Source organism: Eptesicus fuscus, chromosome 4 (genome assembly GCF_027574615.1).
Source record: "Eptesicus fuscus isolate TK198812 chromosome 4, DD_ASM_mEF_20220401, whole genome shotgun sequence".
NCBI lineage: Eukaryota > Metazoa > Chordata > Mammalia > Chiroptera > Vespertilionidae > Eptesicus > Eptesicus fuscus.
Window position 1 is genome coordinate 97,745,811 of NC_072476.1, and position 24,886 is coordinate 97,770,696.

Here is a 24,886-nt window from a genome sequence, read left to right on the forward strand (position 1 = left end):
CAAGGAGAACTCAGTCCCGAACACCGCAAAATTTTGGCATCAGGATCACGTGACCCCACCTGACCCTCCACACCCAGCTCTCCTTTGAGCAGCCTCTCCATGATCCCAGCAGCCAAAGTAGATTTCTGACTTAATGAGGTGTCACTGAAAGCTGCTTTTGAACGTGTACATGGCACACACTGCGCACATTTCCTTCTAAAGCTGTCAGGCTAATGAGGACAAATATTACGTCATGAGAAGGTTGCTTGATTTTGCTTAGCTACGGCTGCTTTTGACTGAGGCTGAATCTTTGAAGCCAGGGAACCATGCTTATAAAAAGAAAATGAGGGGCAGACGGGGCTATTAGAGCTGGAGGAGCCTGGCTGGGCAGCACCGGCACATGGTGTAGGAGGTGCTTTTAGAACCACTTCGTTGAATCTGTGTCTTTGCTTTTTTTATGGAAATCACAAAGCAGCTACCACCGTTATCTATTTCCTTGCTGCCTCTCTCCTCCCACTGACGAGAGGCATGAACTCTCAGGCAGTTTGGGTCCACATGGTCTCTTCTGGAAAACTGAGCTCATCCAACACCCAGTCCCCACCGGACCACACTAAGGGGCCAAGTGGGAGTGACCCCATTCATCAAGGAAGTCATTTTTGCCTTGAATCACTCCACTGGCTGTGGCTATTCTAAAAAGCAAGGAGATATTTAGACCTGCCACAGGTCTTTAGGGCTATTTTTTAAATTAAATTTATTGGGGTGACATTAGTTCATAAGATCATATAAGTTTTAAGTACATTTCTATGATACCTGATCTGTATATGGCATTGTGTGCCCACCACCCAAAGTCAAATCATCGTCTGTCACCATATATTTGTCCCCCTTTACCCTCCATGCCTTTCCCTCTGATAACCACCATACTGCTGTCTGTATCTATGAGTTTCTTAAATTTTAGTCAGCCCTGAACCAGAACTGCATCCTGAGGCCCCTTGGGGGCTTGGGCATCTCTGATGTGTCAGGGCCTGTGCTCTAGGTCAGGGACTCACCCCCAAACATTGTATCTCCGATCTTCTAATTGGAGGAGGGAGAGGGGGTTGATGACATGTCTCCTTTGGTATAAGCACTGTCACACACATAATCTCAGTTAATCCTAAGATCTGTCCTACAGGAGACAGATCTGGATGAGCATTCCTATTCTGCTATTCCGAATCACAGAGAGATAAAGTCATGTGCCCAAGATCACACAGCTAATCCGGGAGGAAGCTCAGATCTAAACAGATGGCCCACATGCTTTCCAGAGTCCCCTGCTGGATTTAGAGGCCAGAGTACCAATTCTGCTACTAATAGCTCCGTTTTTCTCTATGAGCCTCCATCTCCCCATCTTCCACAAGAGCTGAGACTCCCTACCGTGCTGGGTTTTCAGAGGATCAAATGAAAAGTGATAACTCAAGAGAAAATGCCCAGCACAGACCCCTATACCTGCTTAAGAGGTTGCTTGGCAACAGTCAGAGCTTTCTACAACTCTACTCATCTATACAGGGAGGAACATGAAAATAATCTGAGATTTCTACTTAGCAGTTCCTCTGGAATATATTTTACAAAAGGAAAGAAGTCGAAAAGAAGCAGTAAAAAAGAGAGTTTGAGTCTCCTTCCGGAATATTTTTAAAGCTCTATTCCTTTTCAAAATTTGCAGCCAATGTCAACAAATACTTAGTTTGTCTAATCTTCTAGTGGTTTGCATAGAAGGTGGAATGAGTTTTTTTCAAAGTTGGGACTTCCTGTTTTTCCCTGGTCGGTGTTTTTCTCTTTGACTTCTTCAATTTTTGCATCAGCCCAGAAAACATGTAGTAGTCATATGGGACGAGTTTTAAATGCATAAGTGTTTGAGAGGGTTAGAAATTGCATGATGTAATAGTTTATATCCTATTTTCTCTATTTAGCATACTTTCATCTTTACATAGAAGTGAGTAATTATAGAGAAGTATCTTTTGTTTTGTAGAAAGGGTCTTTTAGAAAGACCAAGGGGAAAATCTGAATGCATTTTAATTTGTGAGGAAGCATCATATTCTGTGTTGAGCAATTAACAGGCATTATAAAGCTTATTTTAAAACAGATTAAATTTTACTGTCAGAGTTATGAATTTTATATAATGGGAAAATCTATTTACTAATCAAAGTCCAGAATTACCATTATTTTTGTCCTTATAGTGCAATTTAAAAAATCTGCACTTTATCATTTAGAAACTTAACAAATAACCTTGGAAAATTCCCTTTTACTCCCAGTAAAATAGGAAGAAAGGTTTACTTTGATTTTTTCTTTAGTGTTAAGGAGAGTTTACCAAGCCAAGACACTGAACACTTCAAAGAATTTCTAGAAAAGGGTCTTCTGAATCACTGCCCCGTTGGAAAAACAACATAACTTTAGGGCAATTGAACTAGACTATGGTAATTGAAATGTGTTGTGGGAATATTCAATTTGCTTTTTTAAAAAAAACACATTTTAACCCATAAGGAAGCTCAAGATCATGAGACGTGGTACAAGAATCCTAACACTGAGGTTGGAATGATTCTTAAATTCTTATATAAATGCTGTTATAGACAATGTCAGATGAGTTTAGATGTGGTTATACTAAAAGAGTTCAAGCTAATTTTTTTTCTTTTGCACAGATATTTAGGTCACATTCCATATATTTTTGTTCAGAACTTCCCTTTTGGACCCATTTGATCAATTAGAATTACTGTCTTGTCTATATGATTTGTTTTTTTAATTTTTTTTAATAATTCTTTATTGTTGAAAGTATTACATATGTCCCCCTTTTTCCCCCATTGGCCCCTTCCAGCCTGCTGTCTATATGATTTGACTAGCTGTAGTGTTGTGTTTATATTTTAGCACATTTGTTTCTGTGATAGCCTTTCTATGTGTACCTCTCTCAGCCTTTAAACTGTCTTCCCCACCCACCACTTTTTCCATCTTCAGGTCCTCAAATCTGTCCTTCTTGTCATACAAAACTGCCCTGGTCCTTACGACAGTTAACCAGTGAGTAACAATTCATTCAAGCCCCTAGTTCTAAGATTTGTGAGGGATATAAAGAAAGATTCAAATATATGTAGGGAGTATGTCCTGTTGGCCTGGCACTGTGCTCTTCATTGACTAATGTGCATGACCTGGTGGTCATTAAAGGTTAGCATGTGATTGACCACCGTATTGTTTTCATTGGTCAATAAAAAGCATGGTGCCATGCCAGTAGCCATACTTACTTAGTATATTTGAATGAATGAAATAGTTCTATGGATAAATAAGTGATGACCTATGACAGGAGCTGTCCTGGGGCTGAGACTGGTTGGGGGAGGGTCCCTGGGGGAGGGAAGACTTGACCTTGATCTCAGAGGATGGGCCGAAGGGACAAGGAAGATGCTGGCATTTCAGCTGGTATTAAGAGGTAGCTCAGTGAGGGAATTCAAGGGGGGCCATTGACAGCCTCCAGGAAGCTTTCTCTGACCCTGCAGACTGCAGACCGGCGGGGTAGGTGCCTTTATGCTCTAGTCAGACTGCGTTAGAATATTTGTTTTACCTGTTTGTAAATAAATCATGATTTAGGTGCTAAAGTAAAAAAAAGGTGGAAGTAGGTCACCTTAAGTAAGCAGCAGCAGGACAGAGTGTCAAAAGAGAGAGGATTCCTCTTTCCTCCTGCCCCAGGTCGAGGTTTTACAACTGTCTTTTGGCCAGCACACAGCTTCTAGTATTCAGCCTTGTTTTTAAAACTGTTGGAAACCATGGCGTATTTCAAGTGAGACGAACAGAGGGAGTTCTTCTAAGAGGTCTCATCCCAGGTATTATGAAAAGTGTGCCAATAGCAGAGCAACGTTCGCTTTGTGGGGTGGTTACTTGGCTTTGCACCCCAGGAATTTGGCATTTCATTTATTTTGATGATTCAATTTGATTCTAATTGATCAAAATACGTGGAAATGAGTGCATTAATGAAGTTACCCTTTTTACTTTAAACTATCAGAGTCTTGGTTGTAGCTCTATTGTTTTGATAGACACCCTTCCCAGGCGGTCACAGGGACCTCCCTGGAGGCTTCTGCCAGGCAAACACTAAAGACAGCTTTGTCACATTAAATATTGTCTGCCTGAGTTTTGTTGGGATTCCTTTCTAGGTGTGTATGTGTATATGCCTGTGCATGTATGTGCATGTCTGTGCATGTGTACATAGGTCACTGGTATAGAACACCCGTGGACTAGATGGACTGACCTGTTTAATGCTCAGTTTTTACTCTCTTGCACCCACCGCCTAAAAATCAGTTCAAAAGCCCCAGACCCTTAGAAACCTTTCACAAGGCTTATGTGTGCCAGTCATATAAATACCAGCAACAAGTCATAACTGAACCCCAAGCAAAAATAAATGAATTCTGCAGCTGAGAAGCCAATAAATTTTTTGGACAAGTTGTAGGTACTGGGGTGACGCATTATCCCCTGTGTGAAACAAGCCCATAAACATCCTTGTCCACTATCCAGAGCCCCTGAGCATCGGGCCACACTGGTGCTGGTGGAGCAGGTGCCTGAGCTCAGGGCTGCCCCTGTGGGGCTGGGGTCACAGGCGTGTACTCGTCCCCACGCTGTGTGGTGCCGATGGCAGAGCATACGTGACCTGACTTTTCTTCTCATTTTCTTGTCACAACTCAAATGTATGATGACTTCAGTCTCACTCCATTTGTCTTCCACATTTGCAGGAGCAGTACTTGCTACACATTACTGTTGAAAAAATAATCTTCACTTTAGGACCTTTGGCAATTTTTATAATTTTGGCTTTATCCAAAAGTTGTCTTTGATCTAATCAGCTAACCCTCTCTGTTTACATAAGCAATTGGCACTATCTGTAATATCTGAAGCAAAGTGGAAGGAGGGCTTGGTTTCAGTGTAATAGAGTGATGGTTATGATCCAAAGACCTGAGGTCAGCTGTCCGGATTCTTCTTCAGCTCCCTGTTGCCCAGGCAAAGGGACTTAGCCTCTCCCTGCACCAGCTTCCCCAGCAGCAGGCTGGGAAATCGTGGTACCAGCCTCACAGAGTTGTCGGGAGAAGTAAAGATCTGAGAGCAGCAATTGTCACAGAGTGAGCCCTCGGCAAATGTTAGTGGCTAAGATATTCTCATCGCCATCGTTACTGTGCTTCCTGGGTTTCATGAGATCCAAATGCAAGTAGGCATCCCCTTTTCCTTCTCTTGGTATAACTGCATTATAAATGTCAATAAGAGGCAATAGAAGACACTTCCAAAGGTTACAGTCGGAAAAACAGAATGGCGCTTTTGAGATGCTCAGAGATCCACAGCTAAATTTAAGGTGCTGGAATAATCAGTATGTAGGCAGGGAGAAAGTTAGGGAGGGAAAAAAAAAACCTCCCCAGATCTCAGTCTATTCCAGACTATTTTTTATGAAGTTGTGTTGTTGTTTTTCTATATAAAAGCATTGACAACTCAGTCCTGAAGTGGAATGGATATAATCTTGAGATATTAACCAAGAAATATTATCATTTGGGGACCATATAACTTTATAAGTATAAAAAATATGGGCATTTCTGCAATAAAGATGCAATCTCAAGGTGAGGAATAAGTAAAGATTCTTAAGTGGCCCAGGAAACTTTGGGGATTTTTTAAGCACAGTAGGATGTTCATAGAATAATATCTCTTCCCTATCAAGCCTCCCACCATCTTGAATTAAAGTTAAATTTAGGTGAGTAAGCTTTATGTTTACATGAAAACTCCAGAGGATTTGAGGAGGGTCCTATGATACTACAATATATTGAATGAACTAACATATTTCCAGATAATGAGGTCAAAGGCAAAATGCTTTTATTTCCCCTGAAGTGTAGAAGAAACCGGCAGGAGAAAACCGGGTTAGCCGGACTTCGTACCTGTTTAGTAGTGTATCTATTCTTTATAGAAACTCCTCTCCAGGTTCGGGGAGTAACACAAGTGTCGTATTTTGGACTTGCCCTGTGTTGCCTCCAGGTTTTCGGGAAGCACTAAATATGGACACCGCCCCACAGAGCCATGCCTGGGACACCGAGGAGGCCAGGCTTTGTTTGACTGCTACTCCCTTTAACCACAACCGCGTGTGTGGGTGTCAAGTTCTTGGCTGGAGCGCCAGCCAAACAGAGCGCGGGTGTCTCGTTTAGAGCACTATAGATCCTTGAGAAAATAAAGCATGGCTTGGAAAACTACTGGGAAGACAAATGATCTAATTTAACCCAAACCACTTTTTAAAATACAGACCAACAGAACAATAACAGTGGAAAATTACAGCACCCGGGCTCCTGGAGACGATTGAAGTCCAGGATGGTGATTATCCACGTCCTTGGGAGAAGCGGTTCCCACAGGTCGCTTTGCCTGCGCGTGGGCCTCTGAATTTCCACATTTCCACAAATGTGCATTTTCTGAGGATCTTGGGTTAGAAAAAGATTTTAAAACCATTTCATCTGTGGCAATAGTGAGTTTGCTTTATATTGAAGCTGTAGACAAGAGTAGTCTTTTATCAAAGAGATTAGATGGCAGTCTGTAGCAAGACAGAGTTCTTAGCCAGCCCTGTGTCCCATTGGTTTTTCTAATCCAGGATGAGGCCAGCGAAGGATGTATTCATCTTACTCAAAGTAAAAAAAATGGGACGTGTAACATCTCATATAATAGTCTCTTGCTATTTTAGGGAACAATACCAGTTTCCAACTCAGCACCTTTTTGTGGAGGAAATTGAAATGCCATTTCTATATGAGCAACATGATCAATTTCTTTTAACCGCGTGGCCATGAATATCAGTTATAAGATCAGGATTCAGCAGCCTTTGGCCCTCCCTGAATCATGTGGCCGTCTCTCTCGGAGCCTGGTTGCCCTCCCAAGCACCCCCCTTTCAGAATGTGGAGGTCATGCCCTGGCTGTCTGGGGCACACTGAGCTCTCAGCAGGGTTCTCTCCGCTTCTCCAGGATCTGGGCAGGAGGTTCTCTTACCCTCTGAATCTAAACTTCTTATTGGCTTCTGACAGCAGCTGACTTCTGTTATAGGATTCGACTCCATAGAGGAACAGTTTGTCCTGTATCCCAGTTGACAATCCAAAGGACGTGGGAAAAAAAAAAAAGAGTCAGAAATAATCTTTGCTTAAGCTTTACACCTAAGAAGCTAATCATGTGACCCAATATTGAATTCTATTTATGTCTGTGTGTCTACAGTTAAGCAGCCAACCTTTACCCAGTAGGTACCCGGTGCCAGTATGGCAGGGGAGAAATGCCAGTGGAAGCCCTTGCCTGTCTCTTGAGAGAACATCAGGACTCCAAGAAGGTCTGTGGTGCTACCGCCATCCCTTTGTGTATTTTAAATACATAGATTCCACCAGTAAAGTTTATTTACCCAGAAAACCAAACCTGCAGTGGGAGAATTTATTGACCACATATAAGATACCAGATTTGCTACCAGATCTAGGCTGTGTGTTATAGCGAACACGTTCATTTTCTCACGTACTGATTTTCGACTGTGCTCAGCACTGTGCTGAGTAGATGTAGGAAAACTGGTGACAAATAAGTCAATTCCTGCTTCAAGGGGTCTAGTGAGATGGGGGTCAAGTACACAGGCAGCCACAGCACACCTGGCCAGTGTGGTGACGGGCCCAGGGCCCATGTAGGTTGCAGAGCACAGAGGAAGGGCCAACCCTAGGAGACAGCTTCCCAGAAGATGCGATTCCTAAAGTGATGATGAGTTTACCGGGTGAATGGGGTGGGAACAGGGGTAAAGGTGGTTCTGTGTAGAGAAAAGAGCTTAAGCATAAGCCTTTAGACGAGAGAGAGAATGGTATGTACTAGTATATCCAGAAAACTGCAAACAGCACTCATAAAACGCACAGCACTCCTGGCAGGGCGACTGTGGGAGCAACTCTTCCCAATTTGCTCTGGGCAATTTGCGGCTCAAAGGCCTTAGCTGGCTCTGGGGGTCTGGCTTAAGGTTCCCTGGTGCCCCAGAGGGTAGGATGGCTGTGGAAGAAGATAACGAGGTAGAATGGGTGGTGGTGGAGAGTATCGCCGGGTTCCTGCGAGGCCCAGGCAGGTCCATCCCCATCTTGGACATCATGAAGCAGAAAATGTGAATTTTTGATGATGATGAAGAAGAAGGCAAATTGACCTGTGCTCAGATACATCAGGAATACAAAGAACGAGTTGAAAATCTGTTTGAAAGTTACCTCAAAGAAATTGAAACTAATGAAGATCAATTTCCAGAAGCGTGCACTTCTCTTCTTGCAAAGACCTTGCACGTCACAGACCACTTTGCGACCTGTGTTGTCCGCAGGAGATTTTACTGTCTTTAAAGCAATGATGGTCCAGAAAAACATAGAAGTGCAGCTGAAAGTCGTTCGAATAATTCAAGGGAGAAATGATGTATTCCCTGACTGCTTAGCAGATGGTTCTGATGTGGTCAGTGATCTCGAACAGGAAGCGATGAAAATCCTGAGGAAAGTTCTTAGAAAATCAAAGGAGGAATATGCCCAAGAAGAAGAAAGGAAAAGAAAAAAAGCAGTTGTCAGAGGCTAAAACAGAAGAGCCCCCATGCATACGAATGAAAGTGCAAAAGGGATGGTAAACATGCACACCCACACTCAGAAGTGAAAGTGCATTTTGCTAATCTGTCAGTGCAACCCTTGACTGGAAATGTTGCCTGAAACTTCCTGTCTCCCACAAAAAGGCCTGGAGAGGTGGATCTGAGACGTGGAGCAGACAGAAAGTAATTGAAGTAGTGGCAGGGGGGATCACTGAGCGAGAATGGAGAATGAAAAGAGGAAAGGGCCCAGACAGACCCCTGGGAACACCAACATTTAAGAGATGAAGAAAGAGAAAGCATCAAGGGGAAAGAGCTGAAGCGTAACAGGTAGGAGAGAAACGTAGAAACCTCAAAGTCATTATAGCCAAGGGGACGAGGGGTTTCAAAGAGACCATGGCCAACAGGGTCAGATCTACTGAGAAGTGAGACAGTTGAGGACAGAAAAGTGCCCAGTTGGTTAGCAGGAAGAGCATTGTGGGAGAGGGGAAGGCAAAGCCAGAACTCAGTGTGTATGCAACAAATTATTACTTATTGACCCTGTAATGTGGTGAGACCATGTTATAGCTGTGGTTCTGAGGGTACAGACCAGGTTCCTGCAGTTTGGGAGCTGCTATTTGAACAGGCTGAAGGGTAAATGAAGGGGGAAAAAAAGTGCAAATGATGAGAAGTTACCTATGAAAGGAGGTGAGAAGGAGGGTGGTAACTAGAGGTAGAGAAGAGTCAGGAGCAGGTTTATTTTTAAAATGGAAGAGACTTATGTTTGCACAAGTAAATGTTGAGAAAGAGCCAGGCAAGTAGCAAAAATCAGACAAGCAGGAGAGGAAGATGGTGGCTTATGACAAGGCTCCTGGCAAGGTTGGAGGGACACAGTTGTAAAGACCCAAGTAGATAGCCCTGTACTCGCCCTGGCCAGACTGACCTTTCCATTGGATCAGGAGAGAGGAGGTGAGGAAGGGTTGGGCGCAGATGTGTTTTGTTGAGGTTTGTTTTAAGGGGAGAAGCAACAACATATTTTCTTCCTACCTGGTGGATTTCATATTCCAGATGAAATAAGAGGTGAGTTTGCCTGCTGAGAATGGAAAAGATGGAAGGATAACGGAGCAGCTAGCAGCCCAGTGGAGGATGGAAACGATGAGTGTGTTGTGGTCACAGTCCGTGTTGTTGTATGTTTGATTCCAGCCACGTATAAGTCCAAGTAGAAGTCTATAAATATGGATAAGAATGGAATAGGTAAATGATTCGATGACTCCAAGGTCAGAGATTTTCAGATAATAAGTTGTGGGTATTATTGACATGGGTGTGATTAAAGGAATGATCATAAAATCTAGGCTAGCGTAGTAAGGAGGGACAGACAGGAAGAGCCAAAATAGAGAAAGTAGAGGAGTCAAGAGAGTGAGAAGAGTAGTGAGGATCAGAATAGAGAGAGTGGGAGAAACAGAGGGAGAGCCTCACAGATCTCCGGGACAGAAGATAAGCTGTGCTCCAGACCTGCTCTCAGGGAGGAGATGTCACCCCCTGGACCCGTTCCCCAGGGAGCACAGCATTCCTCCCAGCTAGCAAGGGATGCTTGCTGTTAACAATGGCATGAGGTGATGGGAGGTGAGTTGGCGACCCTTGGTTTGAAGAATCACCATTTGCAGTACAGAGATGTTTCTGGTTTCCAGAGCCCAAGTTTGAAATGTCAGAATCTCCCTTAGGGTTTAACGATCTAAGACCACTCATACCAGAGAGATGACATGTGGGATTTTTTTAGCCATTTCCCTGGAGTTGTGTTGTTGGGTGTTTTGTTTTTTACTTTTTAATATTCTGTCATTTGCTAACTTTTTTTTTTGGGGGGGGGGGTGCGCGTCATACATTAGAGCACCATGAACTTGGCAAATACTGTGAGATACTCAGGCATGTAGGACCCACTAAACGCCTTCTGAACCCCGGTATGTTTTTAAGTCAGATATTCCACATACATGGCTGGGTGTGAGCAAGGCCCCATCCCATTCCATCAGGGACCAGGCCAGGCCGTGGCTGAAGGGTAGCTTCATATTTACAATAGTTGGAGTACTGTTAGATATGGCTCTCATCTAATATGTGTTCACTTTCTGAGTGTTTAGAAACTTGCCTGTAGACAGCAGGTGAACCTACTTCTGACTATCTGGGGACAGTATTCTGACTCAAGGCCTAATTCTTTCTAAAGACATCTCAGACACTAGTTTAGCTGAATTTCAGGACTGTAGCTCTTCCTCTTTACCAGCCACAGCAACTTTTCTTTCTGGTCTTGGCTAGAGATGCAGCCCATGTTCGGGGTAACATGGCAGAACAGTACTGTCTAGCTCATTAATGCTGAACTACACATAATTATAACACTGGTGTTACATGGGAGGCTTGCCACATCCTGACGGTGTTTAAATTTATTCCTAGAGTGCTATAGGGCTAAGTCTTAGACTCCTTTTGATCTATATTTTGTCTAGATGATCTCATTTAACTCCTGCCTTTCAATACTGTATTATGTCCATGGTCCAGATGTCTCTCCTGGACTCCAGACTCATGTAGTCAACTATCCTGCTTGACTTTTCTGCTAGGATTCAATGGGCAGCGCAGACTCCACAGGGGCCCCCAAATGGAGTTCTTGCCTTTTCCTCCCAAATCTTCCCTTCCCGGTCTCCCCATCTCAGTCAATAGCTACACCATTTGGCCAGTGACTCAAGTAAAAAAATTCAAGTCTTCTTTGGTTTCTCCCTTTTCTTTATGTCCACCCTGTAGTCCACCATCAATTCCATTCTTTTTACGTCCAAAAAAAAACTCTCAAAGCACTCTGCTTCTCTTCATCTTCTCTATTCCACCATAGGCCAAGCCAGCACCTTCTCTTTCCCAGGTGACTACAAAACTCTTGACTTCCTGCTTCTGCTCTTCCCTCTCCAATCCACTCTTATCCCCACAGCCAGTGTGAGCCTCTGTCCACCCTCTGCTCCGACCCTTTAATGGCTTCCCATTGCACTTAGAACAAAACACACATTCTTCACCAAGACCTGGAATGACCTCAAGAGGCCTGTTTTTCCAAACTCACCCTATCCCCCTCTCTATTTCTCTTACTGGCCTCCCTTCTGTTCTAAGCCCTCCTGCAGGCCTGTGCCTTCCTCTAGCTTTTCATTCAACTGGTTCATTCTTATTCTTCAGGATTCAGCTCAAATGTCACATTCATGGAGGGATTTTCTTGTCTAGTCCATCTGAATAAGCTTCTCTCGGGAGTCCCAGCTCATTAGCATATTTCATTTCTTCACCTGCCTCAGTAAACGTTTATACTGCTTGTGCCCACTGTACTTCATTCTCTCAAATACTGGTCATGTGACCTCCTATCATGTTGTAGGTCTGGGGAGGTAGCATGGAACAGACAAAGTTTTCTATGCCATGGAGCTTGCTTTCAAATGCACAAGAGAGACAATAAGACAAATAACAAGTAAACAGACAATGTAATGTCAGGTGATGAGCATGCTTTGAAGGAAAACAGGGTAAGCAAAATGAGACAGGCAGATGGTAGGTGACCGAAGGCCATGTAAGAACTAATGACTGATAAGTAAACACCCCAAATAAATGAGTACTGAGTGTTTTATTCAAGAAATAAACTTAATTTTTTGAGAAAATTAATTTTAAGCTATATCTCACAGCGTAAGTTCCAGGAGGATTAAAAAGCTAAGTGTGCAAATGAAACCATAAACTAGAACAAAATTATCTTATCTGTGGCTGGGTTAGAATACAGAGTCCTTAAGTATGGAAAGAAACTCCATGAAATGATTGATCGACTACATAATAAATATTTCTGTGTCAGAAGAAAATTATGAAGTTAAGAAAGTGAACAAATTTGAGGAAATACTTGCTACAAATGGGAATAATAGAAAGGCTGATAATGTTAATATCCTCAATTCTAAAACTCCTTTTTTCCCTTGCACTTTAATATTTCTTAAAATCTGGATATGTTTTCTAATCACTATGTACATTTAATGTGATCACTAAAAATGTTAAATCAATGGTTTATCTTACAAGTAATATCTCATAATAAAATATTTTTTAAGTTCATAAAAATCAATATGAACATTAAAGTTCCTGGTAGGAAATAGCTCATTCATTTAACAAATATTTGAACTTCTGTGCTGTAGCCAAGAGGTGGGTGTAAAGTGGTAAACAAAATAGGCAAAAATCCTGCTTTTAGTGCCTTCTCCAGTCACTGCTTGGTGTGCCCTGTATACTGCTTGTATCCAGTCTAAGATCAGTTGAGCTGTTTCAGCAAGAATAAGGACCTTGGCCAAGGCCACTCAGTAGTTTAGTGATAGGAGCAGGTCCAACTCGGTCTGGGTGGCTCTAAACCCAGTGCTCTTTCCTCACATGACCATAAATGGTGAGCTAAGGGGAGTTTGCACACTCAGTGTTGGGGACAGCACTGTCGCTCCTGTGCCCTTTTCCTTCTCACCTGCCTCAGCACTGGGCTTCGGGCAGACACCCCGTGTTGGGGAATTCTTATCCAAGTGACTTACGGAGCAAGTGTTCTCGGGAGGAGAGGGAAGCAGTGGGCGGTGGGGAAGAGTTAAAGTTAAGTAAGGATGTGATATCCTCTTTAGATTCGCTTCCACCTAGTCCCACAGGGAGCTCTGGAGCACCAATTGTGCCAGAATGGTCCCTCCTGAGGCAATGGTCCCTCACATGAGGCAGCCATTGGCCCCATGCTGCCTGGGAGTCAAGTGTAGCTTAACCTACCCAAAGTGGCTGGGGGCATCTGTGAGCCATTAGTGGACAACTCACAATATCTGGGGATGGGTGCACTGCCCAGTATAGGGATCTGGGTGGTATGCCAAAGGGTTAGAGATATAATTGGAAACAATTACCAGAAACTAGCTTTGTCAGAGAATGATACTGAATTACTATAGCTTTTATACATTTTTTAAAAAATAGATTTTTATTGATTTCAGAGAGGAAGGAAGAGGGAGATAGAAATCAATAATGAGAGAGAATCATTGATTGGCTTCCTCCTGCACGCCACACACTGGGGATCGAACCCACAATCGTAGCATGTGCCCTTGACCAGAATTGAACCCGGGACCACAGGCCAATGCTCTATCCACTGAGCCAAACCAGCTAGGGCCTATCATACATTTTAATTCTAGATTTTTCTCAAATCATTTTGCACATTGATACTTCCTTATAAATTCATTTTCTGCTAAATGCTTTGCATAGAATATTCAACTATATAATGGTGGATATATGTCATTGCATAGTTGTCAAAACCCCTAGAATGTATAACACCAAGTTAAACCCCAGTGTGCACTGTGGGCTCTCAGTGATAACGATGCATCCATTGGAGACCCATTGATTGTAATAAATGTCCTACTGTGGTAGGGCATGTTGACAGGTCGGGGGGTTGGGGGAGGGGGGGACTGTTTGTGCTGGGGCAGTGGTTATATGGAAACAGTACTTTACGCTACATTTTACTGTGAACCTAAAACTGCTCTAAAACATAACATCTATTTTTTAGAAGTATAGAACTCTGCAGAAAGCTGACCCTTCTGCTCAGTCAGTTGTCTGTACATAACGACCGAGACAATGTTCTGGCAACATTTAAAAAATAGAGTTCTCTCCACTTGGACATCCATTCCCACCATCTCCAGTGTAATTGTCTAGTTCAGTGATGGCGAACCTATGACACGCGTGTCAGCACTGACACGCGTAGCCATTTCTGATGACACACGGCTGCATGCCGAGGATGAAACATTTGCTGCTCCTGAGGATGAAACATTTGCGACTAGAGTCTTGGAGTTAGTTTTTTCCTCAAAGTGACACACTACCCGAGTTATGCTCAGTTTTTTGGCGAAGTTTGACACACCAAGCTCAAAAGGTTGCCCATCACTGGTCTAGTTGATGGGAAAGTTAGTTTGGAAATGCCACCCTGACCAGGCCAAGCCCTCAGTGCCTCAAAGGGCCCTCAAGGGAGGGTGGTTAATATAATTAGAATAGTCTATGATTGCATCTTGTTGAGCAGGCATAATTTAAAAACAGTATATATGGTTTAATGATTTTCTTTTCGTATCTGTCTGCACAGAACTTAGGAATATATTTCAAGTTAAAGTATAGTAACAATTGGGTAAATAGCATCCATTGATGGCATAATAAATTCCTTTGATACCTTTATTCACAGCACAGAACTCATTCTAGACCATGAAGGATACCTACCTAATGCACACACAATATTTCAGGTTATGCGTGTGGATACCTACCACACACACACACACACACACACACACACACACATCTTCATTTAAAGAAACAACAAATAATTATCCACTCGATCTAAAGTGGTTGACTCATTTCCAGAATGCCTATTGCTGTTATACAGATTCAGCCTACAAATAACATTTAACATGTTAAGCTTTTAACCAAAACTTCTTAGAATTATTTTCTGATATTAACATAAAATGCTCGTTGGGTGTGTGTTTTTATGACTTTATTGGACAGGCATCTCCCCCGCAGGAAGCTACTTCAGACGGAAGCTAATATGGATGAAAATGAAAACTAATAACTTTTATGAAATTACAGTGAGATTTGCCCTATAAGCTGCTTAGCGTTTCCATGGAAACGTGATCTGTTGAGCTTTGTTTTAGAAGTGTGATTCCCCAGCGATGAGAAGGGCTTTCTAATGCTGTTTGTGGGTTGTCTTTCCCCTCGCAGGCCTTGAACCGGGGCATCGCGGCTGTCAAGGAGGATGCGGTGGAGATGCTGGCCAGCTACGGGCTGGCCTATTCCCTGATGAAGTTCTTCACGGGTCCCATGAGTGACTTTAAAAATGTGGGCCTGGTGTTTGTGAACAGCAAGCGAGACAGAACCAAAGCCGTCCTGTGTATGGTGGTGGCCGGCGCCATCGCCGCGGTCTTTCACACCCTCATAGGTAAGGCTGTGGCCTGGCTTTGGTCGTTTCTCATTCCTTTACATCTAGTTAAATGTATGTGTTGTAATAAGTGATTTCTTCGGCAATTATTAAATCTTTCTCATGCAAATTTCAAGAGCCAGAGGTTAATAGAGCTCGTGCTCCTAGCTCAAGAAAATGGATGGGGTAAGGCCTGGTGGTTTGCCTTTTTAGTGTAGCCTGGAATGTTGTGTGTTTTCTCTGGGAAAATGTAGTTTCATCTCTCTGATTCCCGCAGAGGGAGAGATTTCATTAACAAGTGATGCGGTCTAGGATCAGCATTCAGTAAAGCCCACAGGAGCGCGGGTGCTTTCGTTAGAGACGTGCATTATTGTACACTCACTTAATCTGAAGAATTAGAATACAAGGATGTTATTTAAAATGAACACGTATCCATAGTGAGAACAAATGACGGATTATATATTAAAATTAACTTCTTCCAAAGGGCTTCGTTATTCTGTTTTATTCAAAGACAAGACTAAATACTTTGGGCACAACATTCTTTCCATGAAACAACAAGGAAGCCATATCACATATATAGTCACTTGCCTACAGTTTCAGCAGGACCCTGGAAAAGCACCTACCTTTAGGGCCACAGTTCTGCATCTACAGCCTTCTCGGGGGTGATAAAACCCAGAGGCTGTAATTTCAGAACTTCCTGGCTTTAAAACAGCTTAGCTTACCTGGTGTAAAAATTGAATGGCACATGTATTGGACCCAGTTGCCCAGAACCTGTGAACGACACTTCAGAAACCCCTTGCGTACCTTAAAACCAGCACTGGTTGAATAAAGGAACCAGGAGATTAACTAACCCAAGCCATTTGCAGTGTACTCAGATGGCAGCTAATGCTTACTCACATAACTGCAAATCTGAAAAGAAATGGGGGAAGGCCTTTGTGATTTGCCTTTTTAATGTAGCAGAGAATTTCGAGCTAAGAGCAATGAGGATGGGAAGATACTACTCATGGGCCAGATGTTCAGCCAAAGTGTTGATATTCACCATTTAATTTGGGCTCAGAGCTTCAGGGCATGGGTTGAGAGAAGGTGCCTATCACACCCCAACATACGCCCTGAATACTAACTTGTGGACTAAGTTTTGAAGAAAACTTCTGCAGTTAGATTTGATCTGGGCCATTTTCAAAGATGACATATGTATTTGAGAAAACTCCATACATGACATATGTCTAAGCAGGTAAATGCGTTCCCTTTTGCTACTAGTCTTTCTATATGGATATCTGAATGAACCTACCACTCGGTCTCAGTCATGGTTGAATAAGACTTTTGGGAGGAATAGTTTTGTTAGTAAATATGGGAGAGAAAAGTTAAGTGTCCACCTGAGTCATTGAAACCGTTGTGAGGAGCATGTGGTCATGGAGAAAAACGTCAATGTCATTTTCAAGTTATCTAAGTTTTTCCATTTTAAAATAGAATAATAAAATCTTAAATTTGCCCCAAAATGGTTCTACATACCAGATATATTTAGCAATCGTTTTTTTCCACTTTTAATATTTTTATAATCTTAGCGCTTTTTCTTCCACCAAACAGATGCTTTCTCCAATTGCTGAGAAAGCACATGTCAGTTTCTTCTGAGCACTCAAAACTCAGATTTTAATGATTTGCCCTCTTTCTAGTTTGTTGGCCTCATTTCACTTTTCTGCCTAACCCTTTAATCACTCTTGCCTTCTGCTGTCTGCTGCATCAAACATCTTTGCTCCCCTTCCTTCCTCCTTCTTTTTTTAGTAACCCCATTAGCTTTTCCATACCTGGGTCTTGTTCATTTATTGTTTCCCAGGAACTTGTCCACAGGCTCCCGATGGCATGTTGCCCTGTCACCATCCCCAACGTTTTCCAAAACTATTTTTCTACCATCAACAAACACCCTCCCCATTCAGAATCTACTTTATGTGTCACCTACATTGACAGTTAAACCCATGTTCATGCCTTAGTCATGCTGAAAACAGCTACTTACATTTCTCCTTTAATAATCACCTCTTGGATAGCTATGCTTGTGGCAGGGGAACAGTGACACAGATAAACCAAAAAGGCAAATATTCCCAATACATTGGTCTCGAGAAGTCATTGTGGGCTCTCAGGCCATCTTCCTAATGATACTTAGTTGGACTTATGTGGAAATGAATATCTACTCCATTCATGCAGGACTCCTGAGGGGCCTACAGGAAGCATAAGAAGCCGTGTATATACACAAACTCACCAGGCTTAACTCACAGAGTGGAAATACGAACCAGGGGGATCCAGGCTTGAAACCTAACTTCTCTACATTCTTTCGTTCAGGTGTAACTAGCCTAATGGTCTTCAACTTTCCCTTTAGGGTGCTATTTCCATCGCCTTAGTGAATTTATTTTTTTAATCAAGATCATACAGTTTTTCTTTTTTTTTAAACTCTTTTAAAAATATGTGTTTTTTTTTTACTCATTTCAGAGAGGAAGGGAGAGAGAGAGAGAAGATAGAAACATCAATGATGAGAGAAAATCATTGATCAGCTGCCTCCTGCACGCCCCCTACTAGGGATCAAACCTACAACCTGGGCATGTGCCCTTGAGTGGAATCCTTCAGTCCACAGGCCAACGCTCTATCCACTGAGCAAAACAAGCTAGGGAAAGATCTTCCAGCTTTTCAATAGCATTTTTATGAGGACATGTGGGAAGCAATTCCTTCTCTTGGGGGTTGGTTTGGAAAAGCCTCCTGGAGGGAGTGAGTCATCTCTTCACTGGTTCTGAATGCGTGAGTTGTATTTCAGCACAACTCTTTCTAATTTTCCCCTTCTCTCTGATCTAAGATAGAGTCGAGAATTTGACCCAGTGCTCTAAATTAATATTTTGCTCTAGCCATGTAAAATTTCAAAATGTGGCTCATAATTGTAACAACACCCCGGTGTTCTGCAGTTTTTCAGTTTCATGGCCAACTCTTCTCACCTGCATGGATTTAGTGTTAACTGACTCCCTACTTCACATAAATGTAGAAACCACAGCTATGGATTTATTTCTTTACACGTCTATTCTCAACAGTGACCTATAAGCCTCTTCCATATCCAAAACCACCTGGGCGGTCAGCAGAGCTCAGAGCAACAATACTTTTGCCATGAACAAGTGAAGTCATTTCTAGAGTGGTTCTGTTTCTCAGTATTCCCTTGTCAACAAATTTTTCCATTATTCATGGATCATAAAGCAGCCCTCTAAAGGGTGAATTGGTACAAGTTGATGTAATTTAAACCAACGAGGGGGCTAGGAATGAACGGGCAGTTTCAATACAGTCTCACAACTTATTGCTATAGAACAAACCACCCCTATATTCAGTGATTCACAACACAAGCATGTATTCTTGCTCACCAGACTATGGGTTGGCTGGGTAGTTCTTTTGGACATGGCTGTGGTCAGCTGACAGGAGCAGGCTCTGCTGATCTTGGTGGGCTCACTGTGGGGGCTGTCAGCTGACTGTAAGCTGGTCTAAATGGCCAGCTGGGACATTTTTGCAATCAGTCTGTCCCAATCACTTCTTTGGGGGTTATGGATTCATGAATTTATTCAATCAATATATAATGTGTACTTCCTATGTGTCAAACACTGGGCTAGATCTGGGAATTCAGACATACTACGGCATGTTCTCTAGAGAAAAGCAGATACTATACAAAAATCATTACAAAACCCTCTCTTATCTTGATGCCAGTGAGATAGAATTGTTGTTCTTATATTACTATTCCACATTAACTTTACTTACTTTGTGTATAGGTTTATGCTACCTGTCCAAGGCCTGGGCAATGTTTATACCTCCCATCCCCATATCTTCCAGATGAATGTTGCACAGTGCAGATATGGATGAGCTAATCATATGTCTGTGACCCAGCCTGATGCAGATGACTGGACTCTCTACAGCTATATGTTAGGTGGCATACTGCCTGACATACAGAAGTCATTCAACCACTTTTGTTAAAGTGATTTCAATATCAGTCATGCAAACACACCACTTTGGAAATGATACGTTAGAGACACAGGGGTGAAGTTACCGGCCCCTGTGTCTAATAAACAGATCATAGTGGGCCAATCAGTAGTGAGACTTTCAAGCTTCGGAACTTGGGGATTTGAGTTAAAATAAGGTTTCTCCAAATTTGCCTCTTGGAAATACACATATTATCCTGTTCTTAAAATGAGAGGAGGGCTTTCTCCTTGATTCCATGGAGAAATGCAGGTATATAGACATGTTTTGGTGAATATTAATGTTTCATGGCCTTTTGCAACAAGGGCTGGTTAATTACTGGATGAACAAGCTTGCGAACCACTGATTCTGGAAAGGATCCATGACCCTGGCAGGCTGAGGTCACAGGAGCCCGGATTTGGATGGGCCCTCTGGTGTCTTGTTTGGGCAGAGTCAAAGCTGCCGACCTGTAAACAGGTCAGGCCAATGTCCCCTTACTGCGGCCCCAGCAGGAAATCCATTTACATCTGCTTAAACACCTTGTTCAATTTTCCTGTTTAACGTTCCGCTCTTCATAAGGACTACAAGCTGTTTCAGAGCCATCATGGGAAGGCAGTGTAGAGAAGTTGAAGGTTACTGGATGTTGTTGAGGCAGCTAACCTGGTAATTAGGGACTCCGTGCAAAGCCCTTTAAACAAATTACCCCCAGCCAACAGCACAGCCACAAACAGCTCCAGGGCACAGGCTGGGGAGGGAGGGGGGACGGCAAAGACAGCTGCTCGGACTTATATCCCTGCTCACAGGGGGGAAACAACCTTTGCAGTTATGATCAGTCTCTTCTTCTGCGTGTAGGGGAGGAGTAGAAGGAAGAAAGAAAAAAGGAAAAAAAAAAAAAAAAAAAAACAAAAAAACAGGAGAAAAAGCTTTTCTCGGCCTCCAAATTTTTCTAGTACCTAAAGGAGGAAAAGAAGGGAGGAGAAGCAAAGGCAGCCTTGTACCCATCAGTCCCTAAGTACGAGGGGACCGGGGACCCTGAAGAACTCAGCACCAGCTGCAGGCTGCAAACAGCAGGGATGAGAGGACCCTGCTGGCAGCAGGAAGCGGGGCTGGGCTCAGCACCATCAGCCTCAGACCCAGCTAAGCTTTGAATGTTTCCTGCATCACTCTGCAGAAAGGCCTGTTTTTGCTGTTTTAGTCACACTATCCTAACATGAGTAGGAATATTGACCAAGGGCCGAGCAGCTCATTTGCATTGATCTCTACCCTCCCAGGCCACACTGCAAACATATGCCCGCTCTCAGCACGGGTCCCATCTTTCCTGCCGCTGCCCTGGAGTCTCCCAGGAAAAGAACTCTCCCTTTCTGAGGAGCCGCCTGTATGCTAACAAAAGTAGCGCAGCCTGAGCAGCTCAACCACAGAAATGGGCTGCCTCCCAGGTCTGGAGGCCAGAGGATCCAGGTGTCGCAGGCTTGGTTCTTTCTGAGCCGTGAGGGCCACTTGTCCAGGCCTCTCCCGACTCCTGATGCTTTGCTGGCACCTGCGGCCGCCCTTGCGTCACCTGCTCTGTCTCCCCGTTCACGTGGCGTTCCCTTGTGCGTGTCTATCTCTGTCCAAATGCGAAGGACACCAATCCTATTGAGTTGGGAGCCCACGCTACTCCAGTATGACCTCATTGTAACTAATTATATCTGCAAGGTCCCTGTTGCCAGGTTAAGGTCACATTCTGAGGACTGGGGCTAGGACTCAACAAGGGAATTGTGAGGGGACACAGCTCAAGCCACACCACCACCCTCCAGGTCTCAGCCTGTCACCCGTTGTGCGGCCCCAGCTTTGGCTGTACAGCCAAGTCCACTCGGCTGGCGTTTTATATGGACTCTAACCTTTAGCAGGGAATTCTAGCTCCTGCGCTATTCATAGCCAGCGCTGGCCTCTTGCACTTGGCATTGTGCCGCTCTGCTCGCCAGCCTGACTGCCTTGTGTGTGGCCAGCGGCCTCTGCCAGGGCGGGGCAGTGGTGTGGGCAGGGTCAGCACCATCTGCTTGCCGGTCCCGGGGGAAGTTTCCTGAATGAATGAAAACACACGTACAGATAAACGGCAGCAACAATCAATTCTGAGATGAAATTTCCAAGGTTCAGCACCTAAACTAGACAGTTTTCATGATAAAGTACATCATCATGTTACTTTGTGATTCCGCCAGCTTAGTTCAGGTCTGCATGCCTCCATCATGCCTTCTCTAATCCACGTTCGTCTGTGTGCCTTCTGACTCAAACACAGACATCGAAGCTGCCTCCTTCCTTCTTCGTCCCTTGCCTGTAACTAATCCCACTTTCCCACCTTCTTTCTGCCACGTGACACCCCCCCCTCCTGGATCTGTCTTCTTGCTGCCTCAGTGGCCTGCTGGCCCTGCCACATTCCACACCTGCCACCTCTGCTCCCCTGGCAGCCCACCTTATGGACTTCCCCACGGCCCCTCCTTGGAGGACTCAGCCTCTCCTCCTGCTTTTGCCTCCCCGTATAGCTTAGCCCTTCCCGCCTCCACCCCCTGAAATCACAGACTTGCACCTCTGCGCCCATGTGTGCATTTAAATATCCTTGATATCATCCTACAGACCTCACCTAATTCCTGTAGTTCAAGAGGAGTCCTGACAAAGGATGGGAGAGTCATTTCTTTTTACCAGTTAATGTGGTAATAACTTGTCCCTGAGCTTTGCGGGGGGGGGGGGGGGGAGAAGGGGTCGTCTTATTGTTTCTCATGAAGCGAGACTCTCGCTGCATTCTCTCCCCTTTCTGCTTTCAAAGCAGCTTCTGTGGTTGCCAAGTACGTGAATGCTCATATTTAGAAAAGAACGAAAACAACAGGGCACTCCTGTTAAAGCGCTATGTAACACACCGTGAAAAGCACAAAGATGATCATCTTCCTGAACAGTCTAAACATGAATCAGTGAGGTAGAAAAAACCGTAATCATTTACTTCATCCTTGCTGATCCCGTCCGTCAGAATGCCTAGCGAACACATGAGGAAGACCTTTCTCTGTCTTCCCTATATGCCTAGTTGGCACCTGCACATTCATTCAGCCCACGTTAGTTAAGTGCCATTATGTTCCGGTCACACACTAGTCACAAGTCCTGGTGTTGGAGGGACTTTAAAAGATACCATTTTTCCACCGGCAGGGCTATCCCCAAAGCTGCCACGCTCTCCCCCCTGCCCTCCCCCCCGCCCCGCCCTACAAATGAAACAAAATGAATAGCTAATGGTGAAAAGCTAGCTATAAAATTTTTCCTGAGAAGGCATAGTAACATCTAGGAATTTTCTCTTAGTAAATGATTAAGAGTATGTTTAAACCTTTAGCTTCAAACCTGTCCATCAAGCCTTCTTTTATAATATCAAAATAATGGAAACCACCTAAATGTACAATAATAGGAGACTGAGTAAGTTGATACTAAGTAAACCTACAGAAAGGAATTCAGTGCAACCATGAAAATGTAGAAGCATGTCAGGAAAAGGTATTCACGGTTTACAAAGGAGTGTATATAAGTACTAGAGGCCTGGCACATGAAATTCGTGCGCAGGTACGGTCCCTAGGCCTGGCCTACGATCAGGGCCATCTTCCCCAGCTTCCCGCAGCCAGCCCTGCCCCCCGCTGCCATCCACCCCCAGTTCCCCATTTGCCATCAGGTGATCGGTGCTTGACAGCCAGGGGAAGGGACCAAGAGGTTGGCTGTTCTGCCCACTCACCAGCCCCAGCCCTGCAGCGGGTAGCCATCAGGTGATTGGAGCCTGCCAGCCAGAGAAAGGGACCAAGAGGTGATCAGTGCACCTCATAGTGACTGGTCCAGCGGCCATTCTGGTCGTTCTGTCATTAGGGTCAATTTGCATATTACATTTTTATTATATAGGATGATCACATTTTCTCTTAAAACACACATGCATACACCACATACTCCTGCCACAACCCCCCATAAAAGAACTGAGTGATTAGAGCCCCGAATATTCACCATGACCCCCACTCTCACCAGGTAGAGGGATGAGATTATGGCTGGTTTTCTTCTTTTTGCTCATCTAAATTTCCTAATTTAAAAAAATATATTACATTTAAAATTGTTTTTAAACTGTTGAGAGAAAAAGCATAAAAAGATAACGTTTTCTAAATATCGCTCGTATGTTTGCAGCTTACAGTGACCTAGGCTACTACATCATCAATAAACTGCACCATGTGGACGAGTCTGTGGGGAGCAAAACGAGAAGGGCCTTCCTCTACCTTGCTGCCTTCCCTTTCATGGATGCGATGGTGAGTAGGGAAGATCGCTGGCTTGTGTTAACTGTGGTAAAATAGCCATTTTTATGTGTATAGTTCAGTACATTCACACTGTTGTGAATCTTCAGAACTCTTTTCATCTTGTAAATCTGAAACTCTGTCCCCTTGTAAAACTAAACTCCCCATGCCCCTTCCCCAGCCCCTGGAAACCACCCTTGCACTTTCTGTATCTATGATTTGACTCCTCTAGGGACCTCATATAAGTGGAGTCATACAGTATTTGTCTTTCTGTGAGCACCTTACTCCACTTCATATAATGTCTACAGGGTTCATCATGTTGCAGCATGTGTCAAAATATCCTTTTCAAGCCGAATAATATTCCATTATGTGTGTACTTCACATTTTGTATATTAATTCATCAGTGGGCATTTGGTTACCTCCACCTTTTGGCTATTGTGCATAATACTGCTATGACTGGGTGTCCAAATATCTCTTCCAGTCCCCGCTTTAGTTCTTTGGGGTAGACACCTAAAAGTGGAATTGCTAGATCATATAGTAATTCTCTCATTAATTTTTTGAGGAATCATCAAACTGATTTCCATAGTGGCTGCACAATTTTATATCCAGTAATCAGAAGGGTTCCAGTTGACCATTGAGTGAACCAGTCCATCTTGTCAGTATATTTCATGAAAAGTGTCTGTACTTGCTGTAAATTGTGGCAGGCAGCAAGAGAGCCCATTTGAAAATTTTGATTGAAATGTGAAGTTCTATTCTGATATATTCAGGATATGGGGGATCAGGATAGCTTTCTGATAAATGTACCACTTGTGTGGTATGAATACCTAAAGCCTTTTAGAATAAGAATCTCTTTAATATACTGATAGGATTTCATTCCTTTAAACACCAGCTTTACCACATTAGCTAAGGGCAGCTCACTTCCATAGATTAAATTCTTTGTCAGGATTCTGAAGAATTCTCATGCAATGTTTTTCTTCTCTCCATCTGTATTATAGACATAAAGGAGACTTAGCAAAAATATATATATGTGTGTATCTATATGCCAGTCATATCCAACACTGAAAAATAAGCCCTTTCTTTGGGCTTCATTTTAAATTACCGTTGGAAGGAGACTTAAAAATATGATGATCAGTACAGTTTTTATCATCCATACCTCAGGTTTTATTTACATCAGACAACTGAGGTAAGGAG

General features: G+C 43.5%; 1 protein-coding gene and 1 pseudogene across 1 annotated transcript in view; both read left to right on the forward strand.

Annotated features, from left to right (window-relative positions):
• Positions 1-24,886, forward strand: part of ANKH (ANKH inorganic pyrophosphate transport regulator) — a 119,834-nt gene that overhangs the window by 57,306 nt on the left and 37,642 nt on the right. Inside the window, exons 2-3 of the mRNA XM_054715262.1 lie at positions 15,257-15,473; positions 23,592-23,710. Coding sequence (XP_054571237.1) covers positions 15,257-15,473; positions 23,592-23,710 — 336 coding nt within the window. The remainder of the gene's footprint in view (positions 1-15,256; positions 15,474-23,591; positions 23,711-24,886) is intronic.
• Positions 7,942-9,122, forward strand: LOC129148882 (cilia- and flagella-associated protein 36-like; annotated as a pseudogene).